This window comes from Diceros bicornis, chromosome 35 (assembly GCF_020826845.1).
Source record: "Diceros bicornis minor isolate mBicDic1 chromosome 35, mDicBic1.mat.cur, whole genome shotgun sequence".
Taxonomy (NCBI): Eukaryota; Metazoa; Chordata; class Mammalia; order Perissodactyla; family Rhinocerotidae; genus Diceros; species Diceros bicornis.
In genome coordinates, this window is record NC_080774.1 from 17,431,157 (window position 1) to 17,452,063 (window position 20,907).

Below are 20,907 nucleotides of genomic sequence, written 5' to 3' on the forward strand. Positions count from 1 at the left end.
TTTTATCTTTGAAGCTGAGTGTGTCAAAACTTTCTTAATAAACTCTCTGATCTTGGTCTTTTCTATTATGAAAGAGAGGAAGGTGACTGTCTCCTTTTTTTAGACAAGAATTTGCCCACTACCTACAAGGTGGGCTCTACCCGACATTATAAAGGATACAAAGAAGTAGGATGGGCTATCCTGTCTACGCCGTGGAAAGGAGGCACTCTTTCTGTCCCTGAAGGCAAAAGGAGGTGAGAAATTTGTTACCACTGATAAATTGCCCAGAGGCTGTTGAGAACCAATTATAAAGTGCATTTTATATTCTATGGTAAGTAAGTAGTCCATCAGAAAGCAGGGCAAAAGGGGAGGGGGAAAAAGGAAACTTTTTATTGGTTGATTGGAGTAAACCTGATAACATGATGTCCTTTGATAATTAAAGATGCTGCTATTTTCCTAAAGTCTGTGGACCATTAGGTACTGTTTGTGTGTTTCAGGAGTTGAGGGGATTTTTCACACTGCATCAGCCTCGCCGTCCCAGACTTTGCCTTCGTCTTGGTTTCCCTACAGTCCTCACTTCCCAAAGTTGAGGGGCTCAAATGATTAAGCAACAGCCACAAGGATAGCATTAGCACCTGTGGAAAGACATGAAGACCACTCAAAAGAGAACGAACAAACGTTATTCATTCCCAACTTGCTGTAGCAAGGGAGTCAGCCACCATCCTTTGCATTTGTCAGAGACTCAAAGGCAGGCAGGGTCGTGGGAAAGCTTTATAGTGGAGAAAAGAGAAGGCTTCGGGGATGCCCTAACTGAGGTTGTTGGTGGGGAGAAACTGGAGGTGGGCTACCTAGAAGCAGGGCATCCTCTGTGATTGGTTAGGGAGCTTGTTTGGCCTTTTCTGGTTGGTCCTAACTTGGAAGGGGCTCAGTTAGGGAAGCTCACAGTTATTGACCAAGTCCTGATGGTTTTGAGTTGCTTGCTGTACAGGTTGTGGTTTGGCTTCCCAAGCTGGTGGCTGCAGAGATTGTGGGTCAGAATTCTCTTGTCATATATGGTCTGACCATTGTCCATTTGTATGTCTAGTCTCTCACACCCCTCTTTAGTGCTCCACTGTCAGGGCTAGGATAACTGTTTACAAAGTTGGTGAAGACACAGGACCTCCCAGCAGAGAGCTGGAGGGAGTGGTTGACAGAATGAGCCCTGGATTAAATGGCAGAAATGCACAGAGAAGTTTGCCAGAGGAAACTAGCTGAGTGGAAACGGAATTCCTCTGGCTTTCTTCTTGGAGAGGACAAGGGTGTCGCTGTCTTGGACACCATAGCTCCCTAAACCCAACCAATCCTGCAGGACTTGGCCTCGAAACTCCAGCTGTTGCTGCTGCCTAAGCAGCCCATGCTTGTCTTCAATCTGTTGCTTCAGGCCCAGGATGGAGTCGTTGGGGTCGACGGCATAGGCGTGACTCCCACCGTCAGGATTCTTCACGAAGACCTGGATCTCAGGGGAGACAGTCTCCAGCAGACAGATGCGAGTGTTGGAGAAGACCCCGTAGTAGGCCAAGGAGCAGTGGCTGCTGAGAAGCTGCCGCTTGCCGTTGGGATCCTGGAAGGACAGACGTTGCAGGCCCAAGTAGCCTCGGCTCTGCCGGATCTTCTCTTTAACCTGCTTTATGGGCTCATAGGGGTTCACTGTGAGGATCAAGTCTGAGTAACCCCACTGCTCCACTGTCACTTGGATGTCTCGTGCCCTCTGGAAGGGAGAGGAGAGAAAGGGGTTGCATTAAGTCCACACTCCCCTGTCTGACGTGCAAAAGTTCCCTTCACCCATCCCCACCTTTCCAACAGCAGCAGCAAACATTTAGGGAGTGTCAGCCACCTTCTAAGGCCTGCGCTGGGCGCTGTTCATACTCTTCTTAATGCCTTTTATTCTCATAGCAGCCCTATCAGTTTGGTTCTCCTAGTATCCCATTGTACAGGTGAGGAAATTGTGGTTGAGCAGGTTTAGGTAATTTACTGACCATCACAAAGGTGGTGAGGAGCAGAGCAGGTATTTGAACCGAGGTCAGTCAGACTCCAAAGTCTGCTCCTCACCACCACCAGAGGCCACGCTCAAGGGCGCAAGACACCCAGGTGGCTGAAGAACGCCACCTGGAAGATGCTGGGGAGGGCTGGACCTCTAGCTGATCCTTTCAAGCAGGACTACAGGCCCAGCATGGCAAGTCTTCTGATTTTTTAAGATAAAAATCTTTACACGATGCTTTTAATATTCAGGAAAAATCCGGAGGCATATACTTTTCCGTCCAATTGTGGGCTTCATTTGGCTGGTGGGCTCTGTTTGTAATCTCTGCACCGTATCAGAGAGCCTCTGATTCTGCTTCTGCCTCTGCTCCGAGCAGGTCGGTCTTTTGTGCTGGCACACACCTCCATTCCTTCGCCCCTCACCCCGTACCCAACCCTCTACCTGGGTGGAGTGCCCTCTCCTCTGAGAGTCTGTATCCCTCCCTGGCTTTAGGGCCCACCTCAAGCTCTACCTTCTTCAAGGAATTTTCTCTGGTGACTTCAGATAACATTTTCCATTTCCAGAGCCCCACAAAGACCTGGGTGTGAATCCTGCTGCCTCTTAGCAGTGTGACCTGGTTAATTAACTTAACCTCTCTGAGCCTCAGTTTCCTTATCTGTAAAATGCGGATGATAATGATAAAGATAAAGATAATGATAATAATACTTGACCTTTCTACTTTACAGAATTGTCCCTGGACAAGCGCTTTGCAAATCATAAAGTACAATGTGAATAAAATAGAGTATTATGATTTTTGCCTGTACTATAGGTTTGGCATCACATTATACTATTATTTAGCCTTTTTTGTTTTCTGAGTATCTTCTCCGATAATTCTTTCTAGCAGTTTTGTGCAAATTTGTTTCAGGGACTTGCTTCCTAGCAAAATCTGGTGAATTTCTTGATGGTAGGGGTCATGTCTTATTTCTGTACCACCACTGCCCCCTTGGCCACCCTGCCAGCCCCAAACGCAGTGCTGGCACAAAACAGCTGCCGAACTGACTTGCTTGAGCTCAGCTCATGCCAAGAGCGATCCGGAGCATGGAACTGATTTTCAAGTGGGTTATGGAAAGAAGGAAGAAAAGGAGGTTGAGAATTTGAAGATAAGGAACCTGAAGCTCAGAGAATTGAATAATTTCCCCAAGTTCACAGAGCTGGTGGGTGGTGCAGCCAGGCCTCAAACTGTCTGACTCTGATACCCTGTTGGCTCCACTGACACAGAAATAAATACGGAAATACTCTGCCGTTATCGCATTCTGAGCTTCATGCCCCTGGCAGCCGGGAAAGGAGCCATTACCTTAATGTTCCAGCTAGGGACTGGGTTCTCCTTGTTGTCATAGCAACAGTCCTGTTTCAGGCACTGGCAGGCCCTCTGAGCGACTATGTCCCATCTGTACCCTTCCGCCACATTGTGGGTGGGGTCAGCCGGATCCAGGATGATGGGCCTGCAACACAGGGAGAGTGTGCGCAGGCTCTTTGTGGTTTTGAGGCCTGCAAGCCAGAAAGAAGCCTTCTCAGAACCATCTGTTCAAGCCACTAGCATCTGCCATGTCCGGAGTCCTGAACCATCAGTCCAGGAGGGCCCAAAACATTGCTGGAGAGTAACAAGATGGAGACGAGTACGTTTCCAAGAATTCCTCTTGGGGAAAGTACTCTAGGTGTTTGCAAGGAATTTTTGGGGTGGGGGTGGTGAGACCCCAAAAGACATGCTGAAGCAATAACAGATGCCCACTCAGGGAGATTGGCCTCTTAAGTTCAGAGCTTTTGTTTTGCTGAGCGGGCTACTTAAGTAAGTTTGAGGCTGGAGCTGCTGAATTACTTTGGATAATAGTAACAGCACCACCACCAACTATTGATATTTATTGAGGCCCTGGGCCAAACCCTATGTGAATGAACCTATTTTAATCCTTCTATAAGGTGGGGACTATTATAACTGTTGTGATTGTTGTCCCCATTTTATAGATGAGGAAACTGAGGCACAAACTTCTCTAAGTTCTGACAGCCAGCAAATGGGATTCTTACCTATCTCCCCTGCCTCAACAGAGGACAGGTTGGGTGCCTCCAAATGTCTCCCCTCTATACAAATGTTGAATGAATATTTTAAAGAATATTGGCTTGGGGGCCGGCCCTGTGGCATAGTGGTTAAGTTCATGTGCTCCGCTTCGATGGCCCAGGGTTCACAGGTTTGGATCCCAGGCGAGGACCTACGCACTACTCATCAAGCCATGCTGTGGCAGCATCCCAAATACAGAATAGAGGAAGATGGGCACAGATGTTAGCTCAGGGCCAATCTTCCTCGACAAAAAGAAGAGGATTGGCAACGGATATTAGCTCAGGGCCAGTATTCCTCACCAAAAAAAAAAAAAAGATTATTGGCTTGAAGAGGGTCTAACAGCCTCCTTGGGTTGCTTGGGGTGACCAGTGTGTTGGATGCCAAGCCCATGATTCAGACCTGGCCCTTGCCCTCCAGGAGCTTTTGAGTTAGGAGGGAGCTATGACTTTACCTATGTGGCAGAATGTGATAGGCTACTGGAGTGAGCTGGACACTTTAGGCTCCATGCTTGCTACTCCCAACATCCCCGGCTCCCTGAAATAGTCCTGCCTGAAATAATCAGGGGACAGTGCCAGGCTGTTCTATGGGATGGGGTCACCTGACCCAAAGTGACCCACTAGGTTACCTGACATGCTGGGCCTGTGCCCAGTGATCAGACTGGAGTTTGGACCAGCAATGATGGAGGTCCTTCACTAACTGGGAGTAAGAGGGGAGCAGGGCAGATGTGGAGAGAAAAGCAGAGGCAGTGGGAGGGAAGAGAGCCTGGGGGCAATGAGGAAGAGTGACAGAGAGAGTGCGAGTCTGTAGGTTTGCCTCAGGCCCAACCTTGGTGGTTTTCCAACCTCAATTTTCTGGGCATCCTTATAAATCTCTTTCCCTAAGTAGACCGGGTTTTTCTTCCTTGTGAAAAAAGACCTGACACTCACATAAGGGAACCATAAACATTCTTGTGATATTTGCTGCACTGACCTAGAGCTTCTAATATGAAGAATTGTCTCAGACTGGGTTCCCCCACATCCCAAGATGAGGATTCGAGTGCAAGTGGTTTATTCGGAAGGAGAAGCCAGGAAGCACCAATGAGGGCATGAGAAAGTGAGACGGGGAAGGGAAGGGCGCCAATAAAGGGTGTGTATCAAGGTGATTACCACTGTGGGCAACTGTTAGCCCCACTGGGGGGACCTGGGAAACAGTGTGGCACACGTCACCCAGAGAGAGCTCTTGCATCTGAGATGGGAGGGAGCTGGGGTATTTATCCACCAACTTCCACCAGTCTTTGGAGGAGGCTGAGAACCCGCAGGCAAAGGGAGGCAGGTGCAGACAGCGGAGGTTGAACCAGCCTTCACTGAAATGGTGAAGGCCCAGGGGACGTGGGTGGGCACTGGCAGCTACAATAGTGAGCATTTCTCCAGCGTCTATCGTGGGCTAGATACTGTAGGCCCTGTACGTATGCTTTCTCCACCCCTCACAACAGTGCTGCATTGTGGTGCCGGTTACTCCTGTTTTACGGATGAACAGCCGAGGCTCACAGACATGAGAAAATGGCAGAGCTGGGGTTAGACTTGGGTCTCCGTGATTCTTTCCCCTTTCCCGTGCTGTCGCTAAAAAGCACTGAAATGGTCTTCTGAGGGCAAGAGGGCTGAGATAGGGCGGAGTGGTGGCTTGAGGAATAAGGAAAAGTCTTCTAGCCCCTAAGGTCCCTGGTGATTTTGAAAGGCGGCTGACTTGGGAGGTCAGCTGTGTCAGTATGAGATTTCAGTGCAGCTTCACTCCTTGATAAAGCCCACCTGTAAAACACCCACCACTTTTCCCTCAATTCTCTTTCTTTTCTCTGTGAGACGTGGTGGGCAAGCAGTGGCCCAGTACCTGTCTTTTTTGAGCTGTCTTCTGACAAAGTCCTCAATGACTGGGTTCTGGAACGTGTAGTACTTGGTCCAGTAGATGCAGATGAACTCATACTGCTGGAGCAGCTCCATCACGGTGGTGAGGCCTTCATCCAACCTGAAGTTCTCATCCTCCTGAGTACCTAGTTCCCAGGTGTAGATGGTCAGTAGCTCCAGGGCATAAAGAGGGGGCAGCGCGGCCCTGGGGCACTTGGCTTTCACATACTGTTGAAAGAGATGGGAAGAGAGAGAGAGACCCCAAGATCCTGTGTAAGGATGGCACTGGACCAGAAACTGGAAAATCCAGGTTCTTGTCTCAGCTCTGCCCCCCACTGGCTGTGTGATCTCCCCCAAGTTACTTTCCCTCTCTGGCCCTAAATGGGTTTTCCCATTTTAGAATTAAGGGGCTGGGATAGTCCAGTGTGTTTCAAACTGTGCTTGACATAACTCCCGGAATGGAGTTATGAAGAGGTGTCCCAAGGAGCGAGCTGGATGGGCTCTGACACCAGCATTCCAGCCTGAGAAGCTCCATTTTAATCTATTTTAATGTATTGGACTTCTGAAAGGTTTCCTTTAAAGAAAAGGCTTCTAGCTAAAGAGAAAAAAAGGGGTGGGAGGAGGGAACTATAGGACTAGGTAATAGCTGAGATTCTGTGGTGAACGTTGGGGTTGCCTCTCTGGCAGCCATTTCTTCCTTCTCCGTTGTAGAGTAGCCATGCTGTTTGGATGGGATTGACCCCACCCTCAACTCCAGGATGGGCCCCGACTGGACAGGGCCATCAGTATAAACCTATTTGCTTTGCCAATTGATTGATTCAAGAGAAGCCATGTGACCTAAATTGGCTCAAGTTGGGTAAAGCCTAGTTCTTTTGTTCAGCAGTTGAAAGAAGAGAAGTCGTCTCTTATGTGTGGATGCGAGGGCAGGAAGAGCTGTAGCCATTTTGCCATCATGAGAGAAACCAGCCTGAGGATGAAGTTGACACACTGAGTTGAGAGAAGCTGAGAGTATTATAGAGAAACAGAGCTGGAGCCCTCACCAAACAGTGCCTGAAGCCCCCTACCTCCTGTTACGGGTTTTCACACATGAACTGATAATTCTCTTTATTGGTTGAGCCATTTTGAGTTGGTTTTTCTGTTAGTTGCAAAAGAAAGCATCTTAACTGAGACCAGTCACTTCCTATCTTAAGAACCTCTTCAATATTCAGCTAGAAAGTGAAAATTTCTTTCAAACATCCAGCTATTTGGTTTGTGGAAGCAAAATTGACATCTTGTCCTGTGGCCATTATAAATAAGAATTATACCACAACCCACAAGTCAAAGGGAAAAAACCTCACTTCGACCTTTAAACAAACAAAAACAGGGTCATCTTGTCTAGTTCTAGTCTCCAAAATAAATGAAACCTTGAGCCTTTCCTATAAGTCATTGGCTCACTAACAAAAACAACTTTATCCTTGACTTAAAAAAATTTTTTAATTGAATTCAAATTTATTTATAAATTAATGAATTTTTTTTGGTAACATTTTGTGAATTCACACTTAATACTGTAAATCTTTAATAATATTATAATTTTTTTAAGACTGTAAGCTCATGGCAATACAATTTATTTTCTCCAATTTAGTGAGATTGTACTAGTAGGATTCTTAAAACTTAGATGATAAATAAAATGCAGGATGCCTGTAATGCTAAGAGGTAAGGCTTAAGAAAAATGAGCACTTCATTTCTTTTAGGATCTTCAATTTAATGGTATACAAAAAAACAAACCAGAAGAAAAGATCTATGTTCCCTTCCAGTGCTGATGTTCAAGGATGCCCTGATTTCTTCACGTTCTGGATTTCTCTGAATTTTTTTTTTTTTTTTTTTTGCTGAGGAAGATTAGCCCTGAGCTAACATCTGTTGCCAATCTTCCTCGTTTTTTGCTTGAGGAAGATTAGCCCTGAGCGAACATTTTTGCCACTCTTCCCCTACTTTATATGTGAGTTGCCGCCACAGCGTGGCTGAGGAGTAGCGTAGGTCTGAGCCCAGGATCCAGGCCCAAGAACCCAGGCCGCCGAAGTGGAATGCTCCGAACTTAACCACTATGCCACGTGGTCGGCCCCTGGATTTCTCTGAATTTTGCAATGTTGTTGTCTGAAGACGTCATGACCTTTCTAGATGTGATAAGCAGGTGAGAAAATCGCTATTTTTCTACCACCAACCGAGACTATAAACCTAGTAATCTTGGTAATCATTTTTTCTTTAAATACCTATGGATTAAGCCCTTAACCTCTGCAGTCTGATTCCCTTGCAATTTCTCTGCAAGTTCTTATTTAATAAATGATTTTTATCTCTTAGTTTTTTGTTGCAGTTGGGAGATCCTACTGAGATTGTCCAAGGGACTTATTTCCAAAACCGACTAAATTGTGCTGCTGAAGAAATGCACCCCATGGCTGTCTACACTTGGATGTGACCCTTTTTCAACTCCAAAGGTGAACATTGTATGGCAGCAGGTTTTACTCCTGCTGCTGTTTCTCTCCTCCTTCCCCATCACCAGCTCTCTTTCTATTTCTGATTCTGGATTGAATCTGATTCTTTGCCAAGTCTGATTATGGTTCTTGTTCTTATTTGCATAGGGCCACTTATGTCCCTGTTGGTGACAACACCCTGTGAATCTTGTTTTATGGTTTGACCATCTGCTAGTCTCTGTTGGGAGACAGATGACAGGAGTTTATTCTCTTCTGGGTGGCAAACTCAGTTGATGACTGAGTTTGATCGTAGTTTGTGTTTTTCTCTCTTTCTCTTTTGGTCTGTTTGTCTTGAGAATTCTGATATCTCCCGGGAACCTCACTGCTGTTGTCTTGCATGCCGTTGTGAATTTAAATCACTCAAAAATTTGTCTGTGCGTGTGTGTGTGTGTGTACGTGCCCGTGTACGTGACTCCTGGAAAACAGCCCTATAAGATTAGGAGCTGATGGGTGGATTTTATGCTGTGTTTATTTTGACTCAATTACGGTAGTAAAACCAAAGCTGCTAATCTATGTGTGGGCAGATCCCTTTCTCCCCACTCCACTATAGGAAATTTATGGAGTGTAATTGGGAATAAATTTATGGGTAAAGGCTCATATCCTCATCAAAGGGAACTGGGTCAGAATTTCACCAAACTCTTTTTTTCCAGAAGTAGATGACTTCATAAAGGTGGATTGCTTAACAAAAGATCAACAAAATGAGAATTAATTACCCAGGTTAATATTCTATTTTTGTTGTCAATGTGAGGAAAAAACCCTTTCTTTCTTCTTAATCTATCTCCTATCCTCAATATGGGGCTATAATTGTGCAAACTAAGATTAAACAGTCTTTATTCTTTTATTATTATTATTATTTTATTATTATTATTATGTTTTGTGAGGAAGACCAGCCCTGAACTAACATCTATTGCCAATCCTCCTCCTTCCCCTCCCACCTTTTCTCCCCAAAGCCCCAGTAGATAGCTGTATGTCATTGTTGCACATCCCTCTAGTTGCTGTATGTGGGACGTGGCCTCAGCATGGCCGGAGAAGCGGTGCATTGGTGCACACCCGGGATCTGAACCTGGGCCGCCAGCAGCAGAGCGTGTGTGCTTAACCGCTAAGCCACAGGGCCGGCCCCTAAACATTCTTTAAATGATATATTATTTCAGCTGACACCTCAGAATAAAAAAATTCCTATAAAAATTCCCTGCTATAGATTATAAACTAACAAATCCTCAGAAAAACAAAGATAATCATTCTGTAAAATAAGAGCATATATAAATAAGCTCTGCTTACAAACTATTCAGAATGTCAGTTAAATATTCACAAAGCGAATTTATTAATTTCTTTTTCATGACTATGTAGTATTTACATAAGTTCAATAACAATTTGTCCTCCTTCCTACCAGGATAGAATTAGATAAACCAATTTATCAATAAATCGATAATAATAAATCAAATTTGTAAATAAATTTGTATTCATGCCAGAAATCTCATTCAATTAGGTATGATAATCCCAATATTAAGAATCGAGGACAAAATAAGACAGACCAAAAAGACAAATATTGTATGATTCCACTTATAAAAGGGACTTAGAATAGGCAAATTCATAGTGTTGAAAAATGAAATTCAACTGAGTAAATTTGAAGATCTAATTGGCTTTATTTAATGATTCATGAATTGGGTGGCATCCCATCCTAGCAGACAGAAAGGAGCTCTGAGGAGCTGTACAAAATGGAAGGTTTTTATAGGCAGAAGGAGACGGGGCAAGGAAGTTATTCCAGCAAAGAGTGGATTGTTTCAGGCAAGGTCACCTTCCTTTGGGGGAAGGTGGGGGTCTTTCAAGCAGATTACCTCTGACCAGATAATTCCAGATTGACTGGTTAAAGGTTACACTCCTGGGAAAGGCTGACACTGCAATTAGGTTAGGTGTTAAGTCCTAGTTTGCTGATGTGGGGCTTAGCACAAGTGACTCCATTTTGGGCCTGTTGTTTCTGTTTTTAACAGTAGAGACAGAAAGTAGAACGGTGGTTGCCAGGGGCTGGGCAGAGGGTAGAATGGGGAGTTATTTTTTAACAGGTACAGAGTTTCTGTTTGGGATGATGAAAAAGTTCTGGAAATAGATAGTGGTGATGTTTACACAACAATGTGAATGTAATTAATGCCACTGAATTATACACTTAAAAAGGCAAAAAATCCCCTAAAACAAACAAATAAAAAACTTATGCCAAAACCTCAACCAAAACACTGGGGAAAGCCCCATCTTGTTCCCAGAACTGCATTGAATTAAATACTTCAAAATAGAAAAAATAAACATTAGTTTGTTGGGAAATAAAAAAAAAAACATCAAGGACAGCTCTTGATTTGTGGAAACGATGCTTATCAAGTCCCTCCTGGAATCTGACCTGGTTTTGCTGTAGGGCTTAAGAACGCCCAGCATCATAGTAGTAAAAATAACACTTTTTTGGCAGGCGACAGCGTTAACAGATTTTGATATCTCTGAGATCTGTGATATCCTTACAGTTAAGATTCGACAGACGAAACCTAGAGAAACTAAATTGCATATGCCTTGGTCCCTGACCCCAGGAGTGGAACTGATAAGAACAAGGAAATACTTCTGAACCGTGAAAGTAAAAGACAACTCCAGGGACCTGACAAAGCCTCTAGACAAAAAGGAACTATTAACCTTCTTAGCATCATGGGACTCTGGTCTTGTTCACCATACGATACAACTTCTTTATGTCCTTACATATTGATCAGTGCATCTTGTAACACTTAGCTGAATAAAACTTGTCAAATAAGACATCAAATTAATAATATTGAATCAAAAACTGTTTCAAAAAACCATATGCAGTCAAATCCTTGTCTCAGGGGCAGAGACTTGAACAAAAGGAATGGCTAAAGCTGGTATGTTGTCCAGGGGACATTACAAATAAGTGTGCATATCATACGTGGGAAGAAACACTTTGTACCCTCAAACAAACAAAGCAAGGAAATGGATCAATCTGCTGAGTTCTAGTTCTCCAAATCTACCAAATCTGGGATCATTTCCTGTAAGTGACTGGCTTAACCACAAAAACAATTTTATTCTTGGCTGTGCCAATGCTAATGTCTGAAGATAAATCACAACCTCAGTTGAGGTGATAATCATATAAGAAAATTGCTGTTTTCCCACATAAACAAACTGTAAACTCACTAACCTTGGTAATTTTCTGATTTTTATCTTTAAATACTTTTTTTGTGTGTGTGTGAGAAAGACCAGCTCTGAGCTAACATCCGATGCCAATCCTCCTCTTTTTGCTGAGGAAGATTGGCCCTGGGCTAACATCTGTGCCCATCTTCCTCCACTTTATATGGGATGGGGCCACAGCATGGCTTGACAAGTGGTGCGTCGGTACACGCCCGGGATCTGAACCTGCAAACCCTGGGCCTCTGAAGTGGAACGTGTGCACTTAACCGCTGCGCCACTGGGCTGGCCCCAATATGTTTTTCTTTTTTAACTGAGCCAATCTTTCTAAAATCCAACTCTCTTACCATTTTTTAAAATAAAGAATTTTATTTTTTGTGTTTGTTTCGGAGTCTTCTCTTCATAAGTTTAAATGACTCGGTTCATCTGGATATTTTGAAATATACTTGGTACCCTGCAGACATTACATGTGAAATCTAAAAAGTAGCTACTGTGGATGTATTCACTCAGTAATGGTCATGACACTCAGGAACTCAGTCATTTGGAGGGGGTATTGGTGCAGGGTGGAATTAAACGAATCTTCCCTCTTGTTATTCCTTACCAGCTAAGATGAACGTCCACCAGAGAAGCCAGTGAAATTGACACTAGCCAGTACGGAGCATTACAAGCTCTTGTTTACTGAAATACTGTGTGGTCCTTATTTTTCTCCTTCCTTCTCTGTTTCTCTGTCTCTTCTCCCTCCTCCTCCTTCTCCTTCTCCTTCTCTGTCTTCTTCATTGTTTCACTTGACAGTTCAAAAGACTAGCATTCTCTCCCCGACCTCCATTTCCGTTTGATGCAGTTTCCTGAGATGATGACTCTGGCCCCTGCCTTTTCTTCCCCTCCGTCCTCGGTGCCCCACTTGTGCCCCACTCCTGCCCCCCTCCTGGCAGCCCCCTCACCTGCAGGTACCAGTGTTTTACCAGCCGCAGGAGGCTTTTCAGCTTGGTTGGCCGATGTTTCACAAAGTTTCTCTGCAGCTCGCTGAAGGATGCGGAGAAATTTCCAGGGTAACCGCTGGCCTCAATCAGACTCACGTAGACCTCAGGGTGTGGCTGAGAGTTGGGAGGAGAAGGCCCTGGGGTGAGAGGAAGCAAAGGGAGAGAGTGGGGATTTCGGAGGCCCCATGTTGATGAGCAGTCTGTGGGGAGAGCCTGCTAACTCACTGGAGAATCTCTCCAGGGGAACCTGAGACCTCATAGCCTAAGAGAATAAAAGTTTGCCCTGCTTGATTGTCCTTCTGGAGAACCAAAAGTAGGCTTTCCAGACCTCAGGCCACTCAAGGACTGTTGTCTTCTCTTGATGTCCCTGATACCCTCAGTTTCCCTTACTGTCTGTTTTGGATCTCTTTCTGAGCGATGTATTCCAACCTCCTGACACCTGAAGAGGAGAACCAGTTCCAGATAAGAAAGCTGGGTTCCGGGAGCGCATTTGCTGACAGGTGTGCTTCTGAAGGCTACGCACCCCTAATGCATCCTGGCAATGTCTTTCTTGCTCAGATGGCATCCCATTTCCGACTCCTCCCCCGAGCAACTCCCTGTGGCCATTCTAGGTAACAGGATCTGGGACACGAGATGAAACCTATATGGACCTGGGCTTGTAGCTGATGCTTCTACAAGCTGTTTACTTCAAACACCCAGGACTCTGCCTGAGGACAAACCTGGCAAGTTAATGCTCCTGGGAAGCAGCCCTCAGCCAGTGGCTGGGGAGAAGTTGGTGGATAAACACTCTAGTTGAGGCATGCTCTGCACTGTCGCCTAGAATTCTCCAGGGGCATGAAGCCCAGCTGCTCACAATGGTGGCTTTCTCACTATGCACTATTTTTTTTTTTAAAGATTTTATTTATTTATTTTTCCCCCCAAAGCCCCAGTAGATAGTTGTATGTCATAGCTGCACATCCTTCTAGTTGCTGTATGTGGGACGCGGCCTCAGTATGGCCGGAGAAGCGGGGCGCGCCCGGGATCTGAACCCGGGCCGCCAGCAGCAGAGCGCGTGCACTTAACCGCTAAGCCACAGGGCCGCCCTCACTATGTACCTTGTGATGCTTCCTTCCTTCTCTTTCTCACCTCCCTACTTCCCTACCAGTGTTTCCTGGGACTCCTTGTCCTCAAACCCTTGTCTCAGCGTCTGTTTCTGGAAAAGCCTGAACCGTGACAGACCCCTGCACCCATGGTATAGTGCTACAGAAGCACCCGAGGTTACTCCCTACCTTTTTCCCCTCTGTGGGTCTCCCCTCCTCTTACAATCATGCATTTATCTGCATGATTCTTCGATAAATCTGTTTCCCAAGTTGAGCCACATGACAGCCAGAGTTGGCGCAGTCCTGCGCCCTGCGGCCACCCAGTGCCCAAGCACAGGACAGGGGTTGAACGGATGAATGCAGGTGTCTGCGTGTGACCATGAATGAGAGGTGAGGGAGTTGCAAGCCTCCCGGAGGAGAGCAGGTGTGTGAGTCCGCTGGGCTTCCCCTCTCCTTACCCAGGGCCTTGTAGGCAGGCACGATGGTGACAGTGATGGGCTCCGCCGTCCCCCAGGTCTGGATGGTGAAGACGAGAGCATCGGGGGCCCCCTGGTCTACCCGCAGTTCCTCGAGCCCGAGGCCCAGCAGGTCCTGGCAACTCCACAGCTTTTTCCGCATCAGGTGCAGAACGGTTTGGTGGTGCCTGGCCTCCTCCTGGAAGCTGTGGAAACAGCTCAGAAACACCACCAGCTCCACCTCCATGGTGCTCCTGAGCGCTGTGCCGTTCCCAAAGGAGCCCACCTGCAGAACACAGAGCCCATCACCCTGAGGCCACTCCCTGTGCCAGGCAGTCCCCGAGGCTCTTTACGTGGGTTATCACACACAGCCCTGAGCGATGGGCGGGTAGGACTAATATCTCCTTTTTACAGGTGAAAAAACTGAGACGTTAATCAGTCACCCTGGGTCACACAGTCTGTGCGGCAGAGCCTGGGTTTGAACCCGGCAGCCTAACTCCCCAGCCCAAGCTTCTTATTTACTACACTGCATTGCTCTGAGACGTAGTCTTCTCATCTGCAGAGTAATGCCTACTCCAAGGAAATAGTAATGTCTAGTCCACAGGGTTGTGTGAGGATTCTGGGGGGTCTGAGTCATTTTTTGACATTAAAAAGGGTGGTGCGGAATTGCCTGGTGGATGAGAGCCAGGGGCTGTGGAATGAGGCAGCCTAACTTCGACCTTGACTCTTGCCCTTGGCTCTTAGCCAGGTGATTATTCTACACCTGAAGTTCCTCATCTGAAAAATGAGAGTAATGATGGAGCATGAGTCATTGGGTTATTGGGAGGGTTAGAGGAGAACAAGTGTGGCAAGGGCTTCCCCGGGAGCCTGGCACACAGGTGCCAGCAATTTATTTCTCTTCCTCCTCTTCATCTAGTTGACTCGGATCATCCCTCCGGCTGTCTGGGATTCAGTTTCCGCATCTGAATGAAGGAGCCTGAGAGGGATGATTTTGAAGGGGTCTTTTTGATGTTCTAAGGTTCTGGACTTTCTCTCCAGCCCGTATGAACTCTGGTGTATAAAACCCCACAACTCTCTGACCTTCCCTCTTTCTCACTCCGGGTCGAGAAGTGGAATTGCTAGGGATCCATCGGACCTCAGGCCAGCTACCGCTCCTGGGGGTGGAGTCACTGCACGTTGATTATAATCCAGGTGTCACGGGTTGAGCACGCAGTGTGTCTGCGCTACTGAAAGCCCTTTATGCATATAATACGCTTTAATCCTCACACCCACTGACTGAAGTATAATTATTCCCAATGTACACATGAGAAAACTGAGGCAGTGGGGGGTTAATCAACTTGCCGTGACTCATAGCCAGGAGTCAGACAGTGAGTCAGAACACAACGTGTGAGCCATGCCCTGCTTCTGAGGTGAGGAGTCCCGCCATCTTTTTTCCCCTTTTTCTCCGTTCTCTTCTCCACCTGCGTTCAGACTTAGCGCTTCCGCCCCAGTGAGAGGGTTGGAGATAGCACCGTGTGTGTGTGGATGAAGGGCACATCCCCTTGAAGGCAAAGCCTAAACTGCCCTTCCTGCCTTTCCCGGTGGTAAGACCCCGGCAGAGAGGAAAGAACATTCTAGAATAGGCTTCATGACTTGGCTTCAGTTCGAACCCATTTAAACCCAACTCATTGGAGGACAAGCATTCACTCAGGTGGACCAGCCCAGCTCACCAGATTTTCAGGGTCGGGGGAGGGTTTAGAGCCTGAGTATTATTTCTCATTGACCATTCCTCCTTGGGTACTCTAATATTATCTCTAATATTTAGTGGCTTCAAGGGGAGAACCCCAGACTTTTCCCATTCCATCAGCTTCATTCTCAGGTTGTCAGAATGATGGTCTGGGAGGATATGCCTGCCTCAGACTGGTGTTCCAGACCCAGAAGAAAGCTCGGGCAAGAATTTATAACGATGCTTTTTGTTTTTTTTTAACGTTTACCATTAGCTAATCATTTAGCCGGCATTGACCCATTTGCTTGACGAGGGAGAGATGATGATGATGATGATGTTGCCCTAATTACAGAGAGAAGATAAGGGCTTGAGAGCTAAGACAGCAATTCTAAGGTCACACAGCCAGGAAGGGAAGAAGCCAAGACCCAAACCCAGGTCTGGCTGATGACAAAACTTGTGGTTTCTCACTTCTAAATCATATGACATCAGGTTACAGAGGCTGGGGATGGGTGTGAAGAAAGGATGGGGCCTGAGGCTGCTAAATCCTTCCTGGGCAGCTGCCCCTGGAGGGAGAACTAGAGCACTGGGCTGGGAGTCAGGACTCCTAATTCTGGTTTTGCCTTTGCCACCAGCTTGCTGTGTGAACTTGGGACGTCTCTCACCCTCTCTGTGCCTCAGTTTCTTTGATGTTTAAGTGAGGGATTGGCTGAGACTGTCGGATTCTCCGGGGCCTTAGTAGCTTTGACCCTCTTGAATTTTGATCCTAGCTAGGATAGGCAGTGACATGAGGCAGCTGGAGGAAGGGCTTGGGGGGAAAATCTCAATGGGGACAGCCTGGAGCCCTGGCTGTGGAGTCAGATAGATCCTGGTTCAAATCCCAGCTCTACCACTAGCTGCGTGACCTTGGGCAAGTCACCTTACCTCTCTGAACTTCCATTAAAAAACCTTTTTATTAACAAAAATTTAAAACATAGAGCAATAGAGCATACAATGAACACTCATATCTCCAACCGGTTAGATTCCACAAGTCTAAACTCTCTGCCACATTCACTTCACCTAAACCACTTTAAAGTAAATTACAGACACCAAGGAACTTTATCCTGAACTACTTTAGCATTTATGTCCAACAGAAGTGAATATTTCCCCCCAAAACCGCAAAAGTATTACGCCTAACAAAATCAACTATGATTCCCTTGTATTTCTGATATCCAGGCCATATTAAAATTTCCCGAATTGTCCACAGACTGTATTTTACGGATGGTCTATTCACACCAGCACCCAATCAAAGACCTTGCGTTGCATTTGGTTGTTATGAATTTTAAATCTCTGAGCTTCCATTTTGCTCATCTGTAAAATGGGAAAAGCATAGTACCTACTTCACAGAGTGCATGAATTGGAGGTAATATATGTTAAGGGGTTAGGCTAGTGCACCCCCAAAAGTGAATATTATTGTTGGCTTCATTACCGGACTTTTCTGCTCAAGGCAGCAGTGCGGTGGGGTGCAGGCAGCTGGGTGGGGTGTCCTGAGATGTCAGCGGTGTGGGGTAGAGATAACAAGCTGAGGAGTCCCCAGCGTCCTCAGGGGCGTGGACCCTCGTGGCGGGTTTTGCCTGGCCCTGGCCTGGGGATGGAGGGAACCAGCCTCACCTTGACCACCTTCAGCACCCGAACCTCCTGGTCCAGCCCACGCTCCCCGCGGAAGTGCTGCTCCCTCAGGAACTGCTCCAGGGTCCTCACAGCCTCTAGCACCTCGTCCTTCCATTCCCGCCTGGGCTGCAGCCACTGGGCCACAAAGGAGTCCAGCCTGGAGGCAGGAGTGTTGTACAGCTCTGAGGTCAGTGCCATCTCTGCTCTGAGAGTACCGCTGCTGGACAGATATATAAGCACACACCCACCCAGCTCCTGGAACACACCCCCTTCTTTAAGGGGGCTCCTCCTCTTCTGCTGACCTCCAGCACCCTCTGGGATAAAGGGCCAGAGCAGAGAGGAAACCAAGGGTGACTGGTTAACCTAGGGCTCCCCTTCTTGGAGACCCTTCACTGCAGCAGGGACACTGAAAGACACTGAGGCAAGGCTGGAAGGTCTGGGGCCACCTTAACAGGCCTGGCTTCCAGCCAACCTTTCTGTTCTTGGTTTCGATTCTCAACTATTAGAGTTTCCTTTTTATGACGTTTGGAAACTGAAATTGGCTTGAGTTTGGCTTGGTACCTCGCCCAGCAGGTCGGAGATGGAGGGTATCTGTCAGTTCCATCACCCCACCTTACTGTAAGAAACTGAGGCTCAGAGAGAGAAGGGACTTGCTCATGGTCGGGGTGAGCAGTGGGAACTCTGGAGTCTGACAGTACAGACTTTGAATTCCAGTCGGCCCTTCGCCAGACTCTTAACCTGTCTGACTCTCCCATAATTTACCCATAAAATGGGTTTCATAATAATACCCGACCCCATAGCTTGTCGTGTAGATTAAGCATGAGAATGTTGAGCAGAGAAAGCATTCAGTAAATGTGAGTATCATTATTCATTCACTAAACATCTATTAAGTGACTGCTAGGTGCCAGACATTGTGCTAAGAAGACAAGACATGGTTCCTGCCCCAAGGGGCTCCCAGAGCAGTGGGGGGACAGATAAGAGACTCTGAGAGTCCAGTGTGATATGTGCTAGGTAGAAAAAAGGGCATAGAAACCTGGTGGAGAGAGGGCAGAAGAGTTTCTTCTGGGCCACCTGTGTGTTAATGGGATGAGTCTTAAAAGACTGGGGTTGCGGCCAAGAGGAAGAGGGTACAACATGGGTAAAAGTTGGTAAGTGTGGACCATTCCGGTGTGTGCCAAGGACTCAGTTGTCAAATATGCCTTGGCATGGAAGGGAAGGAGGGGAGAGATGTGCCTGGACAAGTGGGCAGGGGTTGAATCTTGGAGTGTCATTCATTCACTCATTCAACAAAAACGTATGGAGTACCTACTGTGTGCCAGGCAGGTGCTGGGGATACGGCAGTGAAGAGGCAAAAATCCCTGCCTTGAGAGGGCTTACATTCTGATGGTGGAGACAGACAATAAACAGGAGAAACAAGTAAAATTATAGTAAATAAGATGGTTAAGTGCTAAGCAGAAAAATGAAGCAGGGAAAGAGGTTAAGAGGTACCGTGTGTGTGTGTGTGTGTGTGTGTGTGTGTGTGTGTGGTGTTTTTAGGTGTTTAGTCTCAAATAACCATAGGGAAGGCCTGAAAAGGAGACATTTGAGCAAAGACATTAATGAAGGAGGCAAAGAGTGAGCCACGTGTATGTCCGAGGGAGAGGATCATTCACGGCAGAAGGAACAGCAAGTGCAAAGGTCCTGCAGTGGCAGTGTACATGGTAGGTTTGAGGAATAGCAGTGTGACTGGAATGGAATGATCAAGGAGGGGAAATGGGAGGGGATGAGGTTTGAGCAGTAAAGGATGGGGGGCAAATGGTGTAGGATCTTGAAGACTTCTAAGACTTTGACTTTTACTCTGAAGGAAATGGGGGAGACATTGGAGAGTTTCAAGCAGAGGAGGGACATGGTCTGATTTTTGTTTTAACAGAATCACACTGGCTGCTGGGGGAAGATTAGATTAAAAGCAGAGGGTTGGCGGGGGTGGGGTGAGAGCACGTGGCAAGAAGCCAGAGCTGGAGTATTGAATTATGAATATTCGGATTATGACCTGCTGAAAGAAGATGCACAAGCCACCCACACAGGGGCGGCAGGGAGCTCCCTCAGCATCCCAGCTCCCACTTGGGGGAAATGAAACCCACACGGTCGTTTCCATTGAAGGTGCGGTTTCAATAGACCCACACAAAGGAAGCAGAGTCACAAGATTTATTACTTATAGATCCCAGAAGTGAGGGGGCACAATTGAGCTGGGGAAGTCCTCTCTCCCAGGTCACAAGTGAGCAGGAGATAGAGAGCAGGGTAGCAAGCATCCACTACTTATAAGGTGGCTGGGGCAGAAGTCAATAACTTTTTGTGGGCTCAACTCTAAGTCGTTATTTTAAACGATGACCCGGGAAAAACCGAAGTGGGAATTTACGGCAGGCATCTAAAACTCATGTACTTATCTAAACGTCCAGACTCTAGGTGTGAGTAGGGTTATCATTGCCTAGGCAGCAATTCAGAAAAGCAAAAGTTGTTTTTCTTATCACAGAGGGGAAGCAAGAGTCCAGTTAAGAAGCTACTGCAACAGTTCAGACAAGAGATATGGCGGCTTGGATTGAAACCAAGCACGAAGATGTTAAAAAATCTTCCCTAGAGCAAAAACTTTGAGATAAGCTTTGCTAAATGCAGCTGTGCATATTCAGCATAATCAACTGTGGTTTAAAACTAACCGGGTCTTTCTGCCCCTCCTTAGTATATGAGTGAGCTGTCTTTCCCAGGAAGTCAAGGTCCAGACATCAAGATTCAGTCTTCAAGGCCAAACACAGGCTGAAGATGAAAACTAACCAGAAAAGTCCTGACAGTCAAGGGAAAAGAAATTCAGTCTTCAAGGTCACACACAGGCTGGTGGGAAGGCACCAACCAGTATGGCCACATGCTCCCTTTCCCCTACCTAAAACCCCAGCACATGCTCTCCCTCTCCTACCTAAAACCCCAAATAAAAACCCCTACCTTTTTCCCTTAGAGGAGGTGGATCTGAGTTCTAACTAACTCCCGTCTCCTCGTCTGGCAGCCTTTTGATAATAGTAAACCTCTTTCCTTGCCACAAGCCTGGTGTTTCGTGTTTTTTTTCTTTAATGGCCCTACTGTGCAGCAGGTAAATGAACCTGTGTTTGTGTTTGGTAACAGGATCATGATGGTGGCAGTGAAAGTAGGGGGAGGGGGTATGATACAATTTTTTTTATTATGGAAAATTTTGAACATAAACAAAAGTGGAATAACATAATGAACCTCCATGTACTATCACACAGCTTCAACAATTATCAACCTGTAGATGATATTGTTTCAGTTATACCCCCATCTACATCTCCTTTCCTGTATTATTTGGAAGTGAATACCAGGCATCATATCATGTCACTGGATATATTTTGAATATAAACAGGTCTTGC

At 46.5% G+C, this 20,907-nt stretch overlaps 1 protein-coding gene across 1 annotated transcript; it reads right to left on the reverse strand.

Annotated features, from left to right (window-relative positions):
• Positions 1-178: 178 nt before the first annotated feature.
• OASL (2'-5'-oligoadenylate synthetase like) lies at positions 179-17,698 on the reverse strand. Its single transcript, XM_058531589.1, has 6 exons — positions 17,501-17,698; positions 14,152-14,434; positions 12,576-12,751; positions 5,949-6,190; positions 3,330-3,477; positions 179-1,726 (listed from the first exon to the last, which is right to left on the reverse strand). Exons 1-6 carry the CDS (start codon positions 17,696-17,698, stop codon positions 1,226-1,228), a joined length of 1,548 nt encoding a protein of 515 aa, XP_058387572.1. The 3' UTR covers positions 179-1,225.
• Positions 17,699-20,907: the final 3,209 nt, after the last annotated feature.